Source organism: Siniperca chuatsi, linkage group LG19 (genome assembly GCF_020085105.1).
Source record: "Siniperca chuatsi isolate FFG_IHB_CAS linkage group LG19, ASM2008510v1, whole genome shotgun sequence".
In the NCBI taxonomy this organism is placed as follows: domain Eukaryota; kingdom Metazoa; phylum Chordata; class Actinopteri; order Centrarchiformes; family Sinipercidae; genus Siniperca; species Siniperca chuatsi.
Genome location: NC_058060.1, coordinates 10,989,895 through 11,010,444, shown reverse-complemented (window position 1 = coordinate 11,010,444; position 20,550 = coordinate 10,989,895). Strand labels below are relative to the sequence as shown.

The window sequence follows — 20,550 nt, the reverse complement described above, 5'->3', positions numbered from 1 at the left end:
TACAATGGCACAATGACAATGACAAAAAGGCCTAGTCAAATGGGTATGTGTTAGCATATGCGTGTGTGAATGTGTTTATTCAGATGACCTCATGTTGCCTTGACATCCAAAAGTCAACCAATATATAAGTATTTTTTTTCTACAAAGAAAGTCAAGATTCATCCAAGATCCAACAGGAGCCTATCCCAGCATGCAATGGGTGAAATTCAGTGTACAACATGTACAGGTTGCAATCTGTTACTCATTCCAGTGTAAATACTTGAAGGAGAACAGTGTCAGTGTCAAAGTGTGAGGAGGTTAAATAAGATAGAATTATCATATTGTAAGTTATAATCATATTGGCAATAAATGTCAATAAAAAGTTAAGCAAAGTTTTGGAGTGTTTTTCATTCTTTTTTTACTTTTGTGTTAAGGCATACTTCAGTTCAGATTTGCCACAGCACACAGTGTGCAGTCAATCAACAACCAGTCATTGTCTGTTGGAGACTTTCGCTTGTACTCCATTACCTTCTTGCTGTTGAACATAGCTCATTAAATCTCACTTTTCCATACCACTTGTCCCAGTAAATAAAGTTGTTGTTGGTGTATGCTGCCTTCATGATCTACACTCTCTCTCTCTCTCTCTCTCTCTCTCTCTCTCACTCACCACGCAGTGTTCAGAGGTAATTGAAAATGTGATCCATGAAGTCACAAGTGCAATTTAACTCAAAGCCTACCCACGTTAGCGCTTCCACTCGTAACAGGTCAAAGAATTAAATTAATTTTTAAAAAGGCGACCCATGAAATTGCACTATGATAGATGGGGTGTAAAAGCAATATTTTAATACATTTATGGCTATATATTTTCCAACCCTCTTGACGTGGAAACACCATTTCTCTGTGGTGAAAGACAGAGTGTTATTTGAGTTCATTTGGAGAATGAGAGGAAGTGTATCAGTAGGGTACATTTTAAGTAAAGGAATATGTTCTTGTGAAAGAAAAACTCTTGCAGTGGCATTTAAACCCCTTCAGTCCTCACTCACCTAAGCATTTAAGTTCATTATCAACTCTAATGAGAATAAATTTGCACAATAAAATGGCAATATATAGTACAAATGTATATTACAGTTTTGGACATACGTACATGCTAAAAAATGCCTTTAGCTGAAATCATAAAATAATTGGGTAACCATAAGATGCAGGTAGTAATGATACGTTTTGGCACTATTTGCACAGGTTTTCAAGTTGGGTACCTGATATTATATCAGACTAGCTGTATTTTATTCTTTGTTGAACTTTCTGATAAATTCACACAGCCTCTATAAGGGGGTAAGTCAAATCTCAGAAGGTCCAAGACAGACGAAAAAAGCAGCAACTGGTCAGTGTGTCTGTTGGGAATAAAAAGGCCCAAGTACGTCAGTAAGTAAGCATGACATCTTAGAATAGCAGTCCACGTCTGAGACCTGTTCAACCTATTAAGTTCCCATTACCTGCCCAAAGAAAGCTCTCCAAAGCAGTGTTCCTATTCTTAGAAACATTTTTGCATACAGGTACAGTAAAGCCAGAGCCATCCTGCAGGCTTCTCAAAGGTCCCTCACCAACTGTCACCTCCACACCTCAGAGAGGGCGATGTGGACGATTCTGGAGGAAGACCGAGGTGCTGAAGGGGCAGCTGCCTTCGCTTCGGTCTGAGTCCTCTGACCCACTTTCCCACCTCTTCCACCTCCCACGAATTCCCCTCCGCCATCTCCTATCCCACTTTCTCATTCAAGATTAATGGTGTGAACCCAAACCTGCTGGCAAACTGGATGTATGGAAGATGTCTGAGGTAAGGCCTGACAGAAGTTTGGAGTGCAGGATGGGAGTGCTGTGTGGTTGTGTATGACCACTTTGTGCTCAAATAAATATGGCAGGTCCATTGGGACTGTCCTTACAGTGAAGACATCTTGTTGCAGGAGCAAGCGAGGAGCTGTAGCTCATATTTCACACTCTCTGAGCTGCCGAGTTCTCTGTCTTTCACTCTTTCTGTCTCTCTGCCTCGGTGCCTTGAGGGGGAAAAGGCAAATTTTCAAGGCCTGAAAGTATGTGAGAAGACTTGGTTGGACAGAAGTTCAAGATGTCATAGGGGAGAAGTTGTGTTTCGACACGAAGACTTGTTTGTGCTCATCAGCAAACCTGTCAGGAGGCCGTTTGATGTTGCATTTGGGTGATGTCCTCAGGCACTGTGTTTGTGTTAGCTTCCATATGGATTAGCTTCATATAACTTGGATTTGCCAGAGATTATCCATTAATAGAAGACGCAGCAATGCTGGTGTCAAACTCATCCACAATTATATTCACATATATTCCTATGCACAGGAAAAAGGTGCCCTCACTGGGATTGGAATTAATGTCAAGGTCCAAGAGGAATTCGTCAATATAATTACTCCAGGGGGGAAAAAGTTTTCTAAAGAGCAGAATGTTTCTCAAATCACCACCATACCTCCACCTGCATAATTGATAGAGTCCTCATGATTAAGCTAATGAGGCTCAGAGCTTAAGCCCTACCCAACAGCCCCTAATTACAAATATGTAATATCCCCCCTCTGCTTCAATTAGCATTAGAACAGAAGGTTAAGAATCATTCAATATTCATGCGGACGGTGAACTTCAAGGTTAAGGAGACTGGTCATTTAACCTCAGCTTTAAAATAAAAGTAATTTTCCTTAATTGTCTTTGATGAGAGCCACTAACTACATAGCTGTGGGAGGTGCTTCATCAACTTTTACCCAGGTAAAGGTGAAATATTATTGCCTAACTACCTTATTCTACCTCTTGTGTTCGGGGGAAGCTTCTTCTTATTAAAGCATCTTGAGAATATCTGAAACATTCATACACTTTGTGATGAATTACTGGGTTTTTTGTTTTAGTGTTTATGATGTTTAAACAGCTTACAGGCGTTGTGCTTTCTTTGTTATCTATTACTTCACATATTTTCTTTTAAAATACCTGAGTCAAACAGGTGTGTGACGTAAGGTAGCTGAGCTGTCAGACTGTGGAGAGATGGTTTCTGATTGACACCCCTGGAGGCGATAGGCATAATGGTGCATCCTGGGAAAGCTCTCTGCAGACTTGTAAGGACCTCTCTCTTATGCGATGACGGCTCAATGAAAAAGGGATCAAATGGCTAGGTGTGCGTGTGTAGGGATTTGTGTTTTGAGCAACATATACAGTACTACCTTGTACATAGGTACAGAGTGTATTTGTCCGTCATCTTCTTTGTCTGTTGCTTTTGAATGGACTGGTTAAATTAAAATGGGTATAAAGCAATGTATAAATTTAGCTGGTTTTCTCAGTCTGAGCTAACAATTTAAGTATTATTGCAGTCATCACTTTCATATTTACTGGTCTACAGTGAGGAAAGTCATTCGAGTTGCATGGAACAGGAGCTTTAACTTTAACTGGTCTTGCTTGAGTCCACCTCCTCCAGAATGTGTCTGACCATTGACTGGGGGTTTGACAAAGGACTGCATTGGCCTTGTGTCAGCAGTGGAGACCACAGAGCAGGGCCTGGGACTCAGAGACTGGGCTTGGAGCCCATAGCCTGGAGGCTGTAGGCCCGGGACTGCACCCGCTGGCCTAGACCAGCCCAGCCCAGCACAGCCTCGACCAGCCCATCCCAGCTCTGCTCAGCCCCCTCCTCCCTGTGGCCTCCCTGCACCTTCACCAGCTGCGCTTTTCTGGCTCCAGCTGCTAGGTGTATGTGTGTGTGTATATGCTGCCCGCCCCTTTCATACCCCCTCTCTACCCTCCATCTCTTGCTTTTTCCTTTTCTGGTTTTCCCTCGTTCTCCTATTTACTCATTCCTGATTTGTCCTCTCACTGTGTCTGCCCCATCTCTTTTTTTATCCTCTCTGCCTCTCATCCTTCCCTCCCTTGCCAGACACAGGGGTTGTAATAGTGCCCAGCAATTACTGAGTTGGCATGTGCTGCATTGTTTACTCACAGTCCTATTCCTACTGGACTTTATTAAAACACCATCTGCCGTCAGCTCTGGAATGGTAGAAGAGGTGGTGGAGGAGGAGATGGACGAGGAAGGCAATGGGAGAGAAGCGATAGATTTGGCTGCCGAATGGAAGGAGAATGGCTGGACTCACGTGGAGAGCGCAGGCTGCCACGGTGGTCTCTTTACGGAGGGACACCGACTGTACATGAGACTGAGCAAGCTAAATGAGATTTTTGGTGCAAACAAAGGGTCTGGTAATGGGAACACACTAAGTGAGTGTGAGTTCCAGGAGACAAGGATCCAAGTTTTTGGAACAAATCCTGCAGTCTTTCAAGGCCTCAAAAGTGCATGAAAATGTGAAATCTGTACATTTTTAACCAGTTGAAAGTGTTTACTACCACCTTTTTGTCAAATTCAAATAGATAGTCCTTGGTCCACAATTGGGGATTTTCAGATCACATTTAACCAAAGGAACATGAAGGCAGATGACAGAGATCCTTCATAAGGTCTGTCGGTCACACGGAGCGACTCAGGTGCTAAATAGCATGTGGGCTAATAACAGCATGACAACATTTATGAACACTCACATAACCTCTTTCTCTCACACACATATAGAGCCATGCTGGGTAATAATGCTGTGGACCCGCCCATGTAATGACATTCTGATGGTTATTTCATTAGCTGTAATTTGTTATGGGACATGCCATTTCGGACGAGAGCCTGGACTGATTGGACAGTCATTGAGAGGAGGCGGGCTGGACCCACTACAAGCTGGATCAATTAGTCAATTAATGCAGAGGCTTGGTGTGAACAGTTCTGGCATATTGAGTGTGTGTCTGTGTGTCCTTTCTGTATTGCACTGTGTGTTTCACATACTCAAAATGTGATGACAAAAACCTCTGTAAATTTTCAATCATTTTCAAGATATAGTCCTGAAGGATGTGTCCTTGTTGTCCCTAAAAAAATGTCAGACAATTCTTTGCACATGTTAACATTTGAAGAGGATTAAATCTAGAATTTTGAAATAATTTCTCGTGGACAATAAGCAGTGCAAAAAGCAAGTGAAATGTTTGACTTCCAGTATTTGTGGCTACATCTGTAGCTTTTACTAAATGAGGCCCATCATAGTAAGAAGCAATGTCTCGTTATGTTTTGTAATTTATACCAGGCACTGGAGCAATCATTGTCAGACTATTAAACTAATCACATGCTGACCGTTTAACAGCCAAAGCTGGTCCTTCATGCTGTCCATACAGGGTAAAGTCTAGTGGCATACAGTGGATGTTTACTTGTGCTCTGGAAATGTCTGTGGGGATCAATGAGGTGGAAGACACAAGCGCACTCACACTTACTATAATTAGATGCATATTCTGTAGGAAAGTAAAGGCTGGCTGAGGGAAGCAGTGAGGTTAAGAGGGGGCACTTTTTTAGCTATACCTCAGCTTTGCTGTAAACTGAACGTCATTTGTACGTTGTGCACTGTAAATCCGCCCTGTGTTTCTGCTGATGTTCACAAACAGAGAGAATCTGGGCAGCATCAGAAACACAAGAATAACCAGAGGAGAAAATCACATCCCATTGTAGAACAGAGCAAACCAGATTCTGTACACCGCCATGGCAAGCTTGTAGTGTTGCAAGATATAGCTAGCTAGCTCATAAAGATCACAAAATGTATTACACACTTGCACACATTACTGCACACTAATACTTGTTGACCAAAATGTCCCACTTTTGACAACTGAGATACAGTATGCCTTTCCTACTCTATATATTTCATAAGACAGTTAAAACTATGGGAATAGTATTTTGAGTTCTATGAAAATTTTACACTAAACTGTAGAAACAAATACATAATGCTAAATTGTCACAATCATTAAACTTATATCCCATATATTTAGTGGATACTGCTAAATTAATAATTACCATTAGGAATTTCTTAACTGCATAGTATAATTGACTTACATTCACCATAAACTGCTGAAAACATTATTTTACTGCAATGTACAAATATTTTCTTAACCTAAATTTGAAATCTATCAAATGAAATTATTAATATTTTTCAGTGGTTATATGCTTGTCAAACTACAATTTCAATATAGCATGTACACATTTGGCATTTTATTTACAGCAGAAAATAATATTACTGTAGGGGATTGACCAGAGTCATTTTCTGTTTTTATTAATGTGGACGTTTTTAGTTGTAAATGAGATAAAATAGATACAAAAGAGACATACGGTGGAAACAAAAATCTCATTTGAGGCATAGACAGCAGACATCACACTTGCAGTCATGAGTTATTCATGCATTTAGAGATATTGCAGATTGACAGCACAATTATGTCAGAGAGTATTACGCATCAGCAACCATGTCATGCCCCGTGGACGGGCACATACACCACACTACAGACAGAAAACAGAAGGACGTCTGAGGGGAATTCTTTCTAGCTGGAAAAATTGCAGTACTCTGAATGTTAAAACCAGCTTACAGATAAAACCATGAGCGTTGGGCAAAGCAGTGGTCAAATCTACTTCAGTATTTGGAGAGACACCCAAGTAAAGTGAGAAGGAGGTGTCAATTTATCTTAAAATGTCTTTTGCAGCAGTGTTGTGTTTGTTAATAATTAAAACTAAAAAAGCATGATGCTTCTGTATTACAGATTGGGGGAGGGCAGCGTGGACGTGTGTGTGTGTGTGTGCGCGTGTGTGTGTGTGTCATACCATACGAGCAGACCCTCTGTGGCAGCCCTCAGCTGGTGACGTTGTCGTGAGTAGGAGGTCAAAGGTCAGACCAAGGTTCATTATGGCCTGCCATCTTTCACCCTCCACAGACGCCAACACCCCACTGTCAGCAGCACTGCATGACACAAAAAGATCCAATGAAGGATTATTGTCGTTTAGACACAATACACGAAGAGTTCCATTAACAAATAGGAAAATGCGAAAACTGCACCAAAATATTTGCTAACTGACTGTGAATTGTTACAAAGGTCATCACTGTAGCTCTTAAAATATGGATATCTTTGATTATACAGTGTGTTTTATGAAATCTTGATTATTGAACATCTGTTAACTCATTTTTAAAATATGGGTGTATTAGTTAGGCAATTTTCAACATTTTCTGTGCAGTATTCAGTAAACCGTGTCAGTGAGTAACTTTGTACAGAAATTAAAAATATATATTTTTTTAAATTCTTGCAAGCTCACCCAAAGATGAATATGAGAACAAATCATCATTTGGTCATTTACTCACTCTTGGCCTCCATAGTGCAACAGTGGCTCAATTGTTTCATTCTGATAATACTGTGCTATTCAAGCTGAGCAAATTAAAGACGAATAACTAATACTGAATAACTTTATTAAATAATAAAATAACTCTGGTGAAAGACATTCACCTGACCCATGCCAAGAGAGGATACAGTAACAGTACCATTAAACACAGAGGTGTTGTACACAAGTGTAGTTATCTTTAATGAGAGTGAAATCACTGTCTCTTAAAACAACACATACTGTTTTATAGGTCACATCAGTGCTGCGTTCAAAGCAAGCATCCACCACAACAACAGGATGGACAGCTTACCACTTCCTCCTCTGGTTTATTTTACTTCCTCTATTAACTCTATTTAATTTACTATTAGGTCGTCATGGATATTGTGTATGATACTAGAAGATAAACAAACGTCTGTGTCAACACTGTGATAGTTTAACACATAGCATCAACAAAAACACTGACACATATTTTCAGTACATGGTGTTGAAAAAATGTAGTTAGTTTGTTGATTATTTTTGGCAGAGGGATGTGAAAAATTATGTATTATTATGAACAACACATAATTTAATAAGCTTTTAGTGCAGCAATAACAATCCCACAATAAAAAGGGACAATAAATCAGCACCATCATGTGCACCTTATCTGAGATTAAATGGATTGATGCAGCTGCTGTTAAAACATAAAATGGGATTCTCTCAACTGCACCACTCTGCCCTCTCTTCTTATAAATCCACCAAAGTAACCATTTGCTGTAAATGTAAAAGTTTATACGCATTCAAGCTGTGTTCTGTCATAAGTCCATCCCTAGCTTTGTCAGCATTTCTCTATCCTAAAAAAAATGGAGAAAGGCCAGCTGAGCCACTTTTTGTAACATTTTTATTTAATGTTGTAAAGTGTTAGACACAATTTTAGGTGAGAAACTGTGCTTTAAGCCCAGGCATTAAAAATAAATACAAGAATTCAATTATCACTCGGCACAGTTCATCAACCAGTGCGACAGGGAGTTAAAGGTAACAAGGCAGGGGTGTCTAGCGCAGTGACAGCATGTCTCTATCACCTAAGTGATGGAGAGGCCAGCTGAGGATGGACTCTAGTGGCCTGGGACATGTTCCTCCACCCCCACCCTCCCCTCCCTTCGTCCCACATGCGCTGCCTCCTACAAGCACCTTTTGTGTGGGCTAAATGGGGCTGGATGCACCCCTTTAACTTTGATTTCCATTTTCCATTGTCCGCCCATTGACGGGGAGGGTGACTCCATCTGTGCCTGCCTTGCGTGGTGCCACCCTTTCAAAAGGCATATGCTCCACATGTAAGAGCCCTAAACTAGCAAAAGAATGGGTGGAAGGAATAATGATATACAAGACGGGCCCCTCACTTCATAGAGCGAGAGAGAGATTGAGAGATTGAGGAAGAGAGAGAGAAAAAAAATACTCCATTCATCAATTTATTGTATGGCCCTTAAAACTCTACAGCCTTTTTATGTATATTCAAGAGTGCAGAAGAGATTACACAAAAGCCCCCACTGAACTGATGGCGTTTTAAATTGCTGTCAAGCTGCTCCACTCGCCTTCTGAACTGTGCTCAAAATGTGCATGTGTGTTTTACATGAAGGGAGACGCAGCTTGCCCCGCCACCGGACACAGTGAAAGCCCCACAGAACAATTGATAACTGTTAACTGAGGTTGCGCGCCAGGTCAGTTTTGACTTGGAAATGTGCAATATGCTGTGAAAACAGCCCCTTGTGTTCGCTTTCCCCCTCAGATCTTATCTCCACATGTGATAACACCACTTAAGATCTCATACAGTAACACACATTAAGTCATTTCCCTCTCCAAACAAACTGAAGAGCAAAGTTGGTGAAAAAATAGAAAGTGAAATTTGATACTAGATTGTTATTAGCAGTGTTTTTTCTGTTGATTTTTATCTGCAAGCCTGATTTTGATTTTCAATTTTTTTTTTCTTATGTTAGGATTATATTTGTCTTGAAACCCAATTTAGCAGAAGAAAGAGCCAAAGACAGGGAGGGAGGAGGTGAAGCTCATGGCTTAATTTGCCTTCCATTCCTCTTCATTCATTTACTTATTCATTCATTGCCTCTTTCTCCCTGTCCATCAACCTTATCCTAATCTCTCTCTTTATCCCTCTCCTCCTACTCTTTCCTTGACACCCATGACGCCCACTGCCCCCACACTCACCCCAACGGCGTCTAGCTCCACCCCTCGTTGCTCCTCCTGTTCAGTTATAAGGCTCTATCGATTACAAGCCTGTCGTACAAAACGACCTAATGGAGGGTCAGCTTTATTGTGAGGCGGGGGGCCCCAGTCTTGGTAGGAGCTGGGCCTAGTTTTAAACACCCCTTCTCCTTCCTTCTCCTCCTCCTGTGTCCCCACTCCCTCCTGCTGGGCTCCACCTTGTCCCTCTTAGCCCCTTTCCATTGGAGAGCGGGGGCCATGAAAAATCAACAGCGGAGCCATCAATCCCCCCACCCTCCTCTGCTCCCTTTACAAGGCCCACCGCCGGCTGCAGCGGCTGCCCATGTGCGAGGGTATTTAGTGGGGGCCTGAAAGCTGAAAGGAGAAGCGCCTGGATCAAATGTGTTGGGGGGTGAGGGAACAGAAGGAGCCCTCTCAGGAGGGGTGCTGAGGCCCCGACTCGTTTTATAGACTCCCCTGAAAGAACGTGATTACAGATCATTATCCAATTGAAGCAGATTGATGGGCTGGGGTCAAAGTAATATAGCTCATAGTAGCTCAGCGAAAGGGGAGGGGTGATAGGAAAGGACGGAGGGCAGCGCAGAAGTGTGGGGTGAGGTGGGGGGGTTTGCAGACAGGGTGAAGATGGTATAATGACCGGATTGTCACCACCGAATGGAGTATGGGAAGAGGGAGCGGAGCAGAGAAGGAGAGGGAGGAGGAGGAAGACCCAAACTTGTCGAATGAAAGACTGGGGCTTTTCTTTTTCAGGAATGGGTTGAAGTAGTACAACAAGTGCTGATGGAGAGGAGAGATTCTGGATTGGCCTTGTCACTCCAAAGGGCAGATAAAGAGATCTTTATGTAGAGGGGAGGCAGGAGAATTTGTCCAGGGTGATTTGGCTATGTGTGTCCTTGTGAATAATGTGGTTCATTGTCTTCTTTTTTACTGAAAGAATCAAGATTGAATCAAGAGTTGTTACAAAACCAGACAGCTGTTGGATTTTAAAATAGTATATTTAAATGCTTCATGAATTTAAAGGAATTGGTATCCATGTTTTTCGACATTACACAACATCATTTATTGAAACGGCCCAGATTCTACAATTAATACAAAAACAAACAAAAAAAACGTGTATTTTCATGATGAAAATTACAATCTAAACTTGATGTTTTAGGAGTTCAAGGACAAGCAAAAGTCCCAAAATTGTTATTCTCTCTTAGATTGATAAGTTTCCAAAAGTTATTTTAAGCATAGGCAAAGATAGCTTTAACATTAGATTTTTTTTTTTTTACATTCAGTACGTCAGTTACTGCCGTCAGCTAATGCCCTGACCTCTTTTTTTACGATCTTTCGATAGTATACTCGCCTGTATACCATTTGCCTCAAACTGTTCTCTTACATAACCTCATGCATTACAATGCATGATGTTCCTGACCTTTCCAATGCAGTGGAAAGGTAGATCTCAAATGATTATCACCGTTCAACCGCCAAGAGCACAGATCCGGTTCTCCTGCTGTTCGAATGTACGTGATGATGGTGAATCTGCATAGCTGTTTATAAAACCTCACATGACCTCATGTGTAAATTTAAATGAATTAAACAATAGCAGTGGCAATAATATAATGTGTTTTGCACTTGTTGGATGCCACAGTGGTAGTCATAGGTTGGATATGTAGAGTTTTATTGCCAAAGGCAGAGAAATTTTGATATTCAGTAGAAGTGAATTTGAGATTGGATCAGTTGTTTTGTCAACCCACAACAAGGCTTCCTGTAGTTTTGTGAAAGTATATTGCACAATAACAACTCAAATCCTTTTTTATCAGAGAAAACACAACTCACACACACATTCATGCACATGAGAATCATGCCAACATGCCATGAGTTGGTATGTCATACCGATTTATGTTACATCTATGAATCTGATGCATTCATTATTGGTTTGTTAGCAGGATCGTTCTGTAGATGTGCCAGTGTGACTGGAGTCTTGTGACAGGGAGCGTCTTCATCCACAATAGAGGGCTTATGGGTAATGGTTATGGCACTGAATAGCCTATTGATATTGGCTGAGACAAAGTGTCTCTAAATTTTCCTTGCTTTCAAGATTTGCAGATGTAAAAAAAAAATTCCCTTGAAGACAGGATGAGCATGTTTTAGAACAAGCTTGACATTTCATTTTTTCGCTTGGGATATTTTAAACAAAATGAATCCTAAATGATGCAGAACTTTGGGATTTTAATCGGACCTGACAGATGCACATGCTGTCCGTGTTTGCTCGGCGTGCAGGAACTGGCACACAGTAATTACGGCGAATGTGTGAGGGCGTAAAAAAATAAACTTCTTAAAGGTTCACAAGTTTGCTCTGTGCAGCCTTTGCGTAATTATTGGGTTAATGAAGAATGCACTCATCATCAGCGGCTGTGACGCATAAAAGGGGGCACATACTGTACATTTAGGAAGCGTTTCATGCATCTCCTGCTCATTTTAAGATGATGTGAATTTGGAAGGCAGCGCTGGGGCAAGTGCAATCACGTGTTCAGGAATTGCACACACAACAGCTTCAATACACACATATTGCCCATGCTTGCACATGCATAGACAACATACAGTCCTGTAATCCTTACCATACTGTTTTCCTCTGAGTTATAAGCTGTGATTTGTGTGGAATTTTCACAAATGAATGTCCATCAAGAGAGAAAAGTCAGTCAGACAGACAGAAATACAGAGAGAGAGTCTTAGGCTTTTTAAGCAGCTAAAACCCATGCTTCCTCTGTTTTTCACCAGTCTGGGAACTGACACTGAGCAGACTGACCCATGTGATTACATCCTCAGAGAGAGCGTGTTTACATGCACAGATGTACTGTCTGCATGTGTGTGCCTGTGTTTTGGCTATACGCTTCCATAAATATGCTGTCTAGATATTTTTGTGTTGTGGAAAGAGAGTGGGTGATTGTGTGTGACTCAGCCCAGCTTTGGGAACCAGCCACACCAGGTGGATCTGATTGAAACCTAATTTTGGAGCAAAAGGCAAAAACATTGCTGGGTGACCGTGAAGAGAAGATGCTTTCTTGATATTTGAAGACCACTTCAAAGAATTGTCTTCATTTTTAAGGTAAACAGGTGACTTCATATTCATTTCTCAGTGTTCAAAACTCTTGTAATTCTTCAGTGAACGAATGTATTCCATAGTTTCTCTTTCATATCGGCAACCATTTAGTGGCAGTATTTGTTATTCTCTTTAGTTGGTGCCTATCTCACTTCAGCAGGAAACCCTCAATTTGTGTTTGTGCTGAATATTAAGGTACATCACTATAGGACAAACTGTAATTGTAAATTCTTGTGGATTAAAGCAATTGATCTTTGATTAAACCACTCTGTTATATCTCACAAATGTCTTTGATACTGACCTCCAAGCAGCCAATAGTTCGGTAAATTGCCAGCGTCACAGCTGCTGTTGCAGTTAATTTACCTGAAACAAAGTGATTTTTCAAACACACTTACACACTCTGGTGCTGTTTCTGTTTGAGATATAAAGGCCACAATATAACAGCATACTGCATTCTGGATCACAGCAGCAACTATACTCTATATAATGTCTCACAATCTATATGTAGGGGAAACATTAAAAATAAGAATTTACTCTTCATTCTACAACTGCACCTCATTCTTACTAGGTTAAATAAAGTGATAATTTAAAAAAATGTCAGAACACAAAGTTAGTCAGTCTGGTAAGTCAATTAAACCATTGCGTAAACAAGTTGTCTTTGAAAACACCACACACTGTAGCTACAGCTCTGTGACCTGCATGCTAAACCCAGTTACAGGCAAGAGAGGAAGCCCTGACTCCCTCTGCGTTACACTTAGTCAGATAATTGGAAATGCGAGGGCATTAACTCCAACGGGATTAAGAAGGGGAATTAAATATGTTAATCCCCAAAATAGGTAAATAGCCTCAGTGATACAATAACCAATTTCTAGGGTTTTCCTCCCCCGAGGACACGTCTGCCTTTGAACGCAACACGCTCACACACTACCAAGCACACATACAGACTCACGAGCAGACGCACAACTGCGCCACTACACACTTGCGCATAAACATGAACACACAAGCGTTGCACGGGAGAGCCGGAGAGAGAGAGAGAGAGAGAGAGAGAGTCTCGAGTGTTCCAGAAAGTTCTCCAAGGTCATGCCTGTGGTGTTGTGTGGCCCTGTGGCTGACTCTTGAACCTGTTCTCCCAGGTCTGCCTCTTTGTTCTAGAGATCATTACCTCTGTCGCTCCGCTCTGCTCCGCTCCCCTCCCGAGACTGCTTTGTCGCCATGTGTTCATCTGCCTTGTAATTATAGCACGGTCCTGGATGTCACGGTTTAGGGACTCTGCCCGGGTGTGAGTGAATGTGTGTGTATGTGTGTCAGGGGACTGAGCGAGTATGTAAGATGTGTGGCTTATATTGTGCTTTTATGCATGAGTGTGTGGGAAGTGTGTGTGTCAGTGATGGAGCATGGACATTGGTGTTTGTGAGAGCACAGTATGCGTATATAATTTCAACCACCAAAAAATGGGGCATCAAAAATTGAATATAGTGCACTTTCTCTTTAAACTATTCAAGCAGAGGCATCGCCTTTGGAGATGACAACAGAGCTGGATTTTGATGAGCTACTGTACTTGTGTCAGGGACATGAAACAACTGAATAAAAAGTGTATATTCAAAACACTGACATATAAAGAGCGCCGGGACATCAGTTGTGGGCAAAAATCAAGTTAAAGTTCCCCACTGAGTTCAAAGTACATTTTTATACACAATTAGTGGAGTACAATTTCTGTTGGAACTGAAGCATATCGAAAAAAACCCCAAGGTCAATTACTGATCGCCTCTGAGAAACATTATTTTTATGCCTCTGTGTGTCCAAAGATGAATGTCTTAGAGGAGAAGAGAAAATAAGATGGAGAAAAGAAAACATTAAAAGAGAGTCAAGTCAATCATTCAAGAATGCAAGACCGTAATGCACCACAGTCAAATTCAATAAAGTCATTATTCCTGGCTTAGCCATAGCAATAGTATTTTTCCTGGATATCCTATACCGCTTATCCCAATTCCTTTCTCTCTGTTGCTCTTTCTCTCACCATTCCTCTTTTCTCAGTTTTGGTTACGGGGCATGTAGGATGGCATCAATCCTCTCATTTTGCAACACGAAACCCCCTATTTACTCCAAAGATTCATCTGCAATGGATGTCATTCTGCAACGGCTACCTCTACAAAAAAGGAGAAAGCAGCCTCATCATGCCCAACCTCTGCGTATTACCCCTGACATATTCTATTAGCCCGATTACACATAATGATGCCAAATAAGCAGCGAATGAAGAGCTGGGGAGTTATCGCTGCCCCCCAACGGAAAAGAGAAAGGAGAGAAAAAAATGCTCAGCAAAGTTTCTTATCTCCATCCAGCTAAAGGAGGAACCACACACACACAGTCCAAACTGTACTTATCAGTCATTAGGCATTTAAATGCTTGCCCAGAGAGAAATTAGATTTCTGAGGAGTTAAGAAGATAACCAGTGGCACACTCTTAAAAAGGATGTAGCTCTTTCAACACATTTGAGTGGAGTCTGAGACAACACACTTACTGAGTAGCTGGAAATCGTAGCGTGTAATATTACTGAAGCATGTGTTGTAATGAACTAAATTTGAACTGACAAGTAACACAAGATGAGTTGTCCCTAAATACATGTGAAAACAGCATATTATTACCAAATGTAGACGAGGATGTAAAGGAAGCTAAAGCAAACAAATGACACAGTTAATCAGTTTATTACCCCAAAACAAGGAGGCTAGGTTTTTGGACCCATTTGTTAGTTTGCGTTAGATTTTGGAGCAGATCAAGATTCAGGAATTTATTTTAAAAGGATTTCCTAAAAAGGTGAGATAGTTACTTATTTTTGTTGACATTTTCAATATTTTCTTAAGAACTCATGCACTTACTAGAATGAAAAAAAACCAACTCTGGCACAAGTATCATATGATTGTCTCCCACAATAAGTAATTTGATGTCAGGATCCAGATGCTGATTTAAATTTTTTTAAACATTTTCTATTATTAAAAATAACACATTTCAAGGATTGTGCAGTCTTGGCAGAGATAGTGAGTGCTTTCTACTTCTGTAACGGTAATTTTAGTGGAGTCTCGGGGGAGTTCTGGGGATCACCAGAGATACTGTAGCAGAATTTCCCTGTAACCTAATTCTCCGTGTTAAAGTATGAGTATGCTATGATGTGTTTCCATCTCACCACTAAATGTGTAAACTTTATTCCATGGAAAGACAGTACATATCACTACAATTAGCTACATCAGCAAGAACAGAACTCCTTGCATATGGCGATAGCTGGGACAAAACCTCAGCAGAGTTTGTTGTCTGAGTATCTGTGTCCTTACTGCAACATGAAAAAAAAGAACTGAGCTTACAACAGTTTGTTAGTTTTTCAATTTACACAAAATATTTTCCCTGTCCATAAAACATGGTGTACTGCTGAGCAGCTGGGTGGGACTTGACCAATCTGTTAAGTGTGTCAGTGTTCTTGGAGGAAGTGTGTATTTGTTGCACATCCTCCCTGCTGATAACTAGAGCACTAAAAAACAAGGCCTTAGCTAACACCACCTCGCCCAACACTCCAGGCTCAGTTGCTGCCAGTGGAATAAATTGCGGAGCATTTACCAAACTTTTATTAGGTTCACAAAACAAGATCCCATGCCATAGATGTGGGCGAGGGGTATTAATTTAGGGAAATGAGCACAGGGTAAATAAAGGCTGTCTGGTTGCCGTCCTAACAGGAAATACTATGCAGGGGACCGGTGAAGGAGCTGGGAGTGAAGATAGGGGGGAGGGAGGAAACAATTATGACCTCATTTAATAGTCTCTCTCTCTCTCTCTCTCAGTTTCAAAACCGCAAGTCACCTCTGAACATGGGAGCATTTGGCCTAAGTGTTTCCTGTTGCAATAAAAATGTATGTCAAGTATGTGAACCGAGGTTCCTCTGTGCTTTAAAGCCTGTTGAGCACACACACGTATACCACACACACACACATATATATGTAGTGCAACCTACTGCCTCTGCCCAAGCACAACAGTGTGATTACGCATGGAGTGTAAGGCTAAGTGTGTGTGTGTGTGTGTGTGTGTGTGTGTGTGTGTGTGTGTTTTTGGAGTGGTATTGTGAAATGGGCGGGGGTTACTGTGTGATACAAAGCCCATGCCGTTCTGGTGCCGGGCTCGTGATAGGAGTTTGGGAAGTCGTTGCATCGGTGATAGCCACAGGCACAAATGTGCAAGAGGGCTCCAAGTGCTAATTTTATTCATTTACCTCCCTCTCTGGATAATTGTTTCTGTCAACCAGCGACGGCTTGATAAAGGATTTCACGCCGCTGAAAACAGTTACACGGCTACTTTGGAAGGTGATCGCCAGAGACGATTATATTTATCACCTGCTTTAATATCCATAGTGTGGTGTAAATTGATTCATTCTCCAAAAGATCGCTGTCACAGGGAGCAAGGTGTGAAGAGTTCTGCACCCAAATAAGACATCTGACATTTGACACATAATACTGCAAAATGAGCACTGAAAAAACTACATACAGTAATGTAGAATTATCCCTGATACTATTACATTACATTGAAAATACTGTCAAAATGCTGACTGAACAATTCCGCCCAAAATTTGTCTTAGACGTGTTTGAATTCAATTCATTAATGTTTGTGATGCGATGACACATTCGCACAAACAGTCACACACACGTGCTTTCATCACATTATGCTATAATACAATATCTGTAACCAAAGCAGTGATAAAAATGTTGAGATTAAAATATTAACTTCACTACCTGCATTGAAAAGTTCAGTAAAATCAATTATTTATTATAACAATATTTGTTGTTCAACATTATGTGTGGACTATCTGCTGATAATTTACTGTTTGTCCAAAATGATGTGTAATTAAACAAATTCTTCATACTAAAATGATTTGTGTTAAATACTAAAATAGTTCATCTTTCTATGTTTGTACCTATTTTAAGGATAAAACTAAATTTTGAAGTATAATCACGTTAAAATTGGTTGTCATTGTGATCTCTTTTATTTTTGTAAAATTTTGATTACACACAAATCTTTGAAACGCAAATGTAAGTACAAAAATCAAAATAAAAGCATAGTAATATTTCAACCGTGACATTCAAACTCTCCGTAGAACTGAAAAAACAATGAATTTCCTTTCACAGGCTGCCTTTTAAGAACTAACCGCCACACAGAACCAACGGTCAAGTTGTTTGATTTAACAAGCTAACAGCTGTCAATAGCAACTGATAGAAATCTTTACAGATTCATCAGCTTTGGCCAGTGAACTTTTTAAATTCCACAGCACACCTTTACCTCAGTAACTGACAGATTCCCATCCATTCAAAAGAGTGGCCTGGAAGCCGTCTTCCCCCGGAGTTCAAAAACATGTCGCTCTGCCTCCACTCGGAGAAGCCTGCTTTTATTGGACCCTTTGTGGAACATCCTTTCTTCCCCCTCATCAAAAGAAGGAAAATAAGTCAAGGCGTAGTCGCATTTCCCCCCTCTTTTATTACTATTCTAATAATACTCCATATTTGTTCATGCCTTCATCTTTTCAATGCACTCATTGAATGTGTGTGTGTATGCAGGACTATAGTGAGGCATCTGTACTCTAAGCTTCAGTGGGCAAATGCACTGGATGGATAGAGGGGACTCAGCCATCTCATTCTTTTCCATACCTTTACTGCTCCAGTATGTCTGAGTGACTTTAACTGTGCTTATATACAAGGTCATATAAATGAAAAGAAAGTAGTGATATAGTACATGTAAGAGAGAGTGGAAGATAAAAAATAGCTGGCTGAGGTTCCGGAAATAGTGGCTTTTAAAGGAGATACAGGAAAGGAAGGGGGGTGGAAGAAGGGATTGGTAATACAGTTTCTGTGTGCGCATGTGTGTGCACGCAGTGCATGTGTGTGTGTGTGTGTGTGTGTGTGTGTGTGCAAAAACATCTTGTTAAAACCACTCTATACTAAAGCAGCTCAGGCCCCTTTGCTCCACAGAGGCCTGTAGAGGTGGTGGTGTCTGTGGAGGAAAGGGAGGAGGTGAGGTGGAGTGTTCGAGGGCAGTTCCCTTCGCTGACTGGAATGAATGGTATGGGGCAGTAGTGACCATTCATGCATGCTCCTTTACCTCTCTCTCCCCCTCTCCCTCACTCTTTCCCTCGCTGTTCCCCATTTGAGATTTTTAAGTGCAACAACACAGAGAGAGGGAAAAGGGGAAGGAGATAAACAAATATGAGAGAAAAGGGAAATCAAAAAAGGGGGAATAAGCTGAGGAAAGAGAGTGACAGAAAAAGGTATAAGATAGACCAACGAGACTGAGAGAGGAAGAGAGGAAGAGAGAGACGCGGGACTCTAGTGACTGGGCCACTGGAGTTGGAGAGCAGCGCAGCGTGAAATAAGGGAGAGGAGCAGCTGAACCAGAAAGAACCCAGGCTGCTCATTACAAAGGCCTAGGCCTGACTTCTACCCTCCACACACTGTAACACACACACATACACTCACACACGTGAGGATACACAGATATGCACAGGACACAAGGAAACAAAAAAGAGGAACTCACGCACATCATAACATATGCCATTTGGTGCACACACCGACATGCAATGTCACTCGTGTACTGTACATCTGCAAAGTGGCACACACACACACACATTCATTCCCAAACACACAGGAGCCAGAGACAAAAAAAAATGAATTAAATTACTGTACTTTCAATTTATTCCATCAACAATGAAATAAATAAATCAGTTTTATACTTCTGCTGCTGAATACAGAGAATTTATGCAAAGATGTAAAGAATGAATTGCAACAGTCAGTACTCGCTAAACTAGTCAGGAGCTGATTATCTGGATCTCCTTTTTTTTTTTTTTTTCACATATTGACTTCGTGAAAATGTTACACTTGTCAAAACTTTGGCAGGCGTTCCAAAACCACGCAGGGAGACAGAGAGGAGGAAGTCTCTATTCTCATTGTGTGACCCTCCTTTCGCGTCGTGACAGCTGATGAAACATTTGGTGCAACTTGTTTATTTAGATTTGATTTCCTCCCCTAACATTTGAGCAGCTGCCTCTCAATGCACGGTTCACAAACATCTCATTCAAGGGCACAAATAAGTGTGTCGCCAAACTGGATGATATTGACTTATAAGCAGAGAGCGTAAATCTAATATCAAATTGCATCACTGTTAATGGGATGGGTGCAGTATACATCAGGAAAGTGCTTTGTTTTTATTTATTTTACATTTTAAAATAAAATAAAATTATAGAAAGGTATTGTTCTGTATTCTAAAAATATATTTTGAAATATAGCATACCCTGTATTTTACTAAACAGTTGAATCTTCAGGGTTTTTGATCACAGTCTTGTCTAATAAAAGCAAGACTGACAGTTATCTTTGCACCAGTCTTTGATAGTAAACCTAGCTCACAGGAAACGACTCCATGTGTTTTAACAAATAAATTGACTCTGATGCAGTATATTACTTCGTCAACATTACAACTCACTCTTTTATCTTTTAAACACACACTGGAACTGAGGGCCAGTAGCGGTATTCAATCCAGCAGGGAGATGTAAATATTAAAGAGAGACATATAGAGATGTAACAAAGAATGGGATGACAATATGCTCCTTAGATATTCCTTTACAAGTTCTCATAAGACCTTTTTTTTCAATTCAAACAGAAGAAGCTGTAAACCAGTGCTGCAGTGGCTCCTGGTAATCCCCCACCTCCCCGCGCGCTGCCACATATTCTGTGAAATACTGCCATCTCTTGGTACTCCAAATGAGGGTTTTTAGAGACAGGAAGCCTTGGTGGCTCAGACGACTGTGGCTTCAATCATATGTCAAAGGCCACTAAAGGCCAGGTCCCTGTTGAGCTCAGTAGAAATATAACTTCTGATCCCAAGGCTGATTATAAGTCATGCAAGAGGATCAGGGTGTGTACATATACATACATACACACATACATATATATGTATATATACACACATATACACACATATATATATACACACATACATACAT

The 20,550-nt window shown here is 40.9% G+C and overlaps 1 protein-coding gene across 1 annotated transcript in view; it reads right to left on the bottom strand.

The window, feature by feature from the left end:
• Positions 1-20,550, bottom strand: part of LOC122867079 — a 146,998-nt gene that overhangs the window by 73,185 nt on the left and 53,263 nt on the right. The window contains exon 4 of the mRNA XM_044177447.1: positions 6,683-6,818. Within this exon, the coding sequence (XP_044033382.1) occupies positions 6,683-6,818 (136 nt within the window). The remainder of the gene's footprint in view (positions 1-6,682; positions 6,819-20,550) is intronic.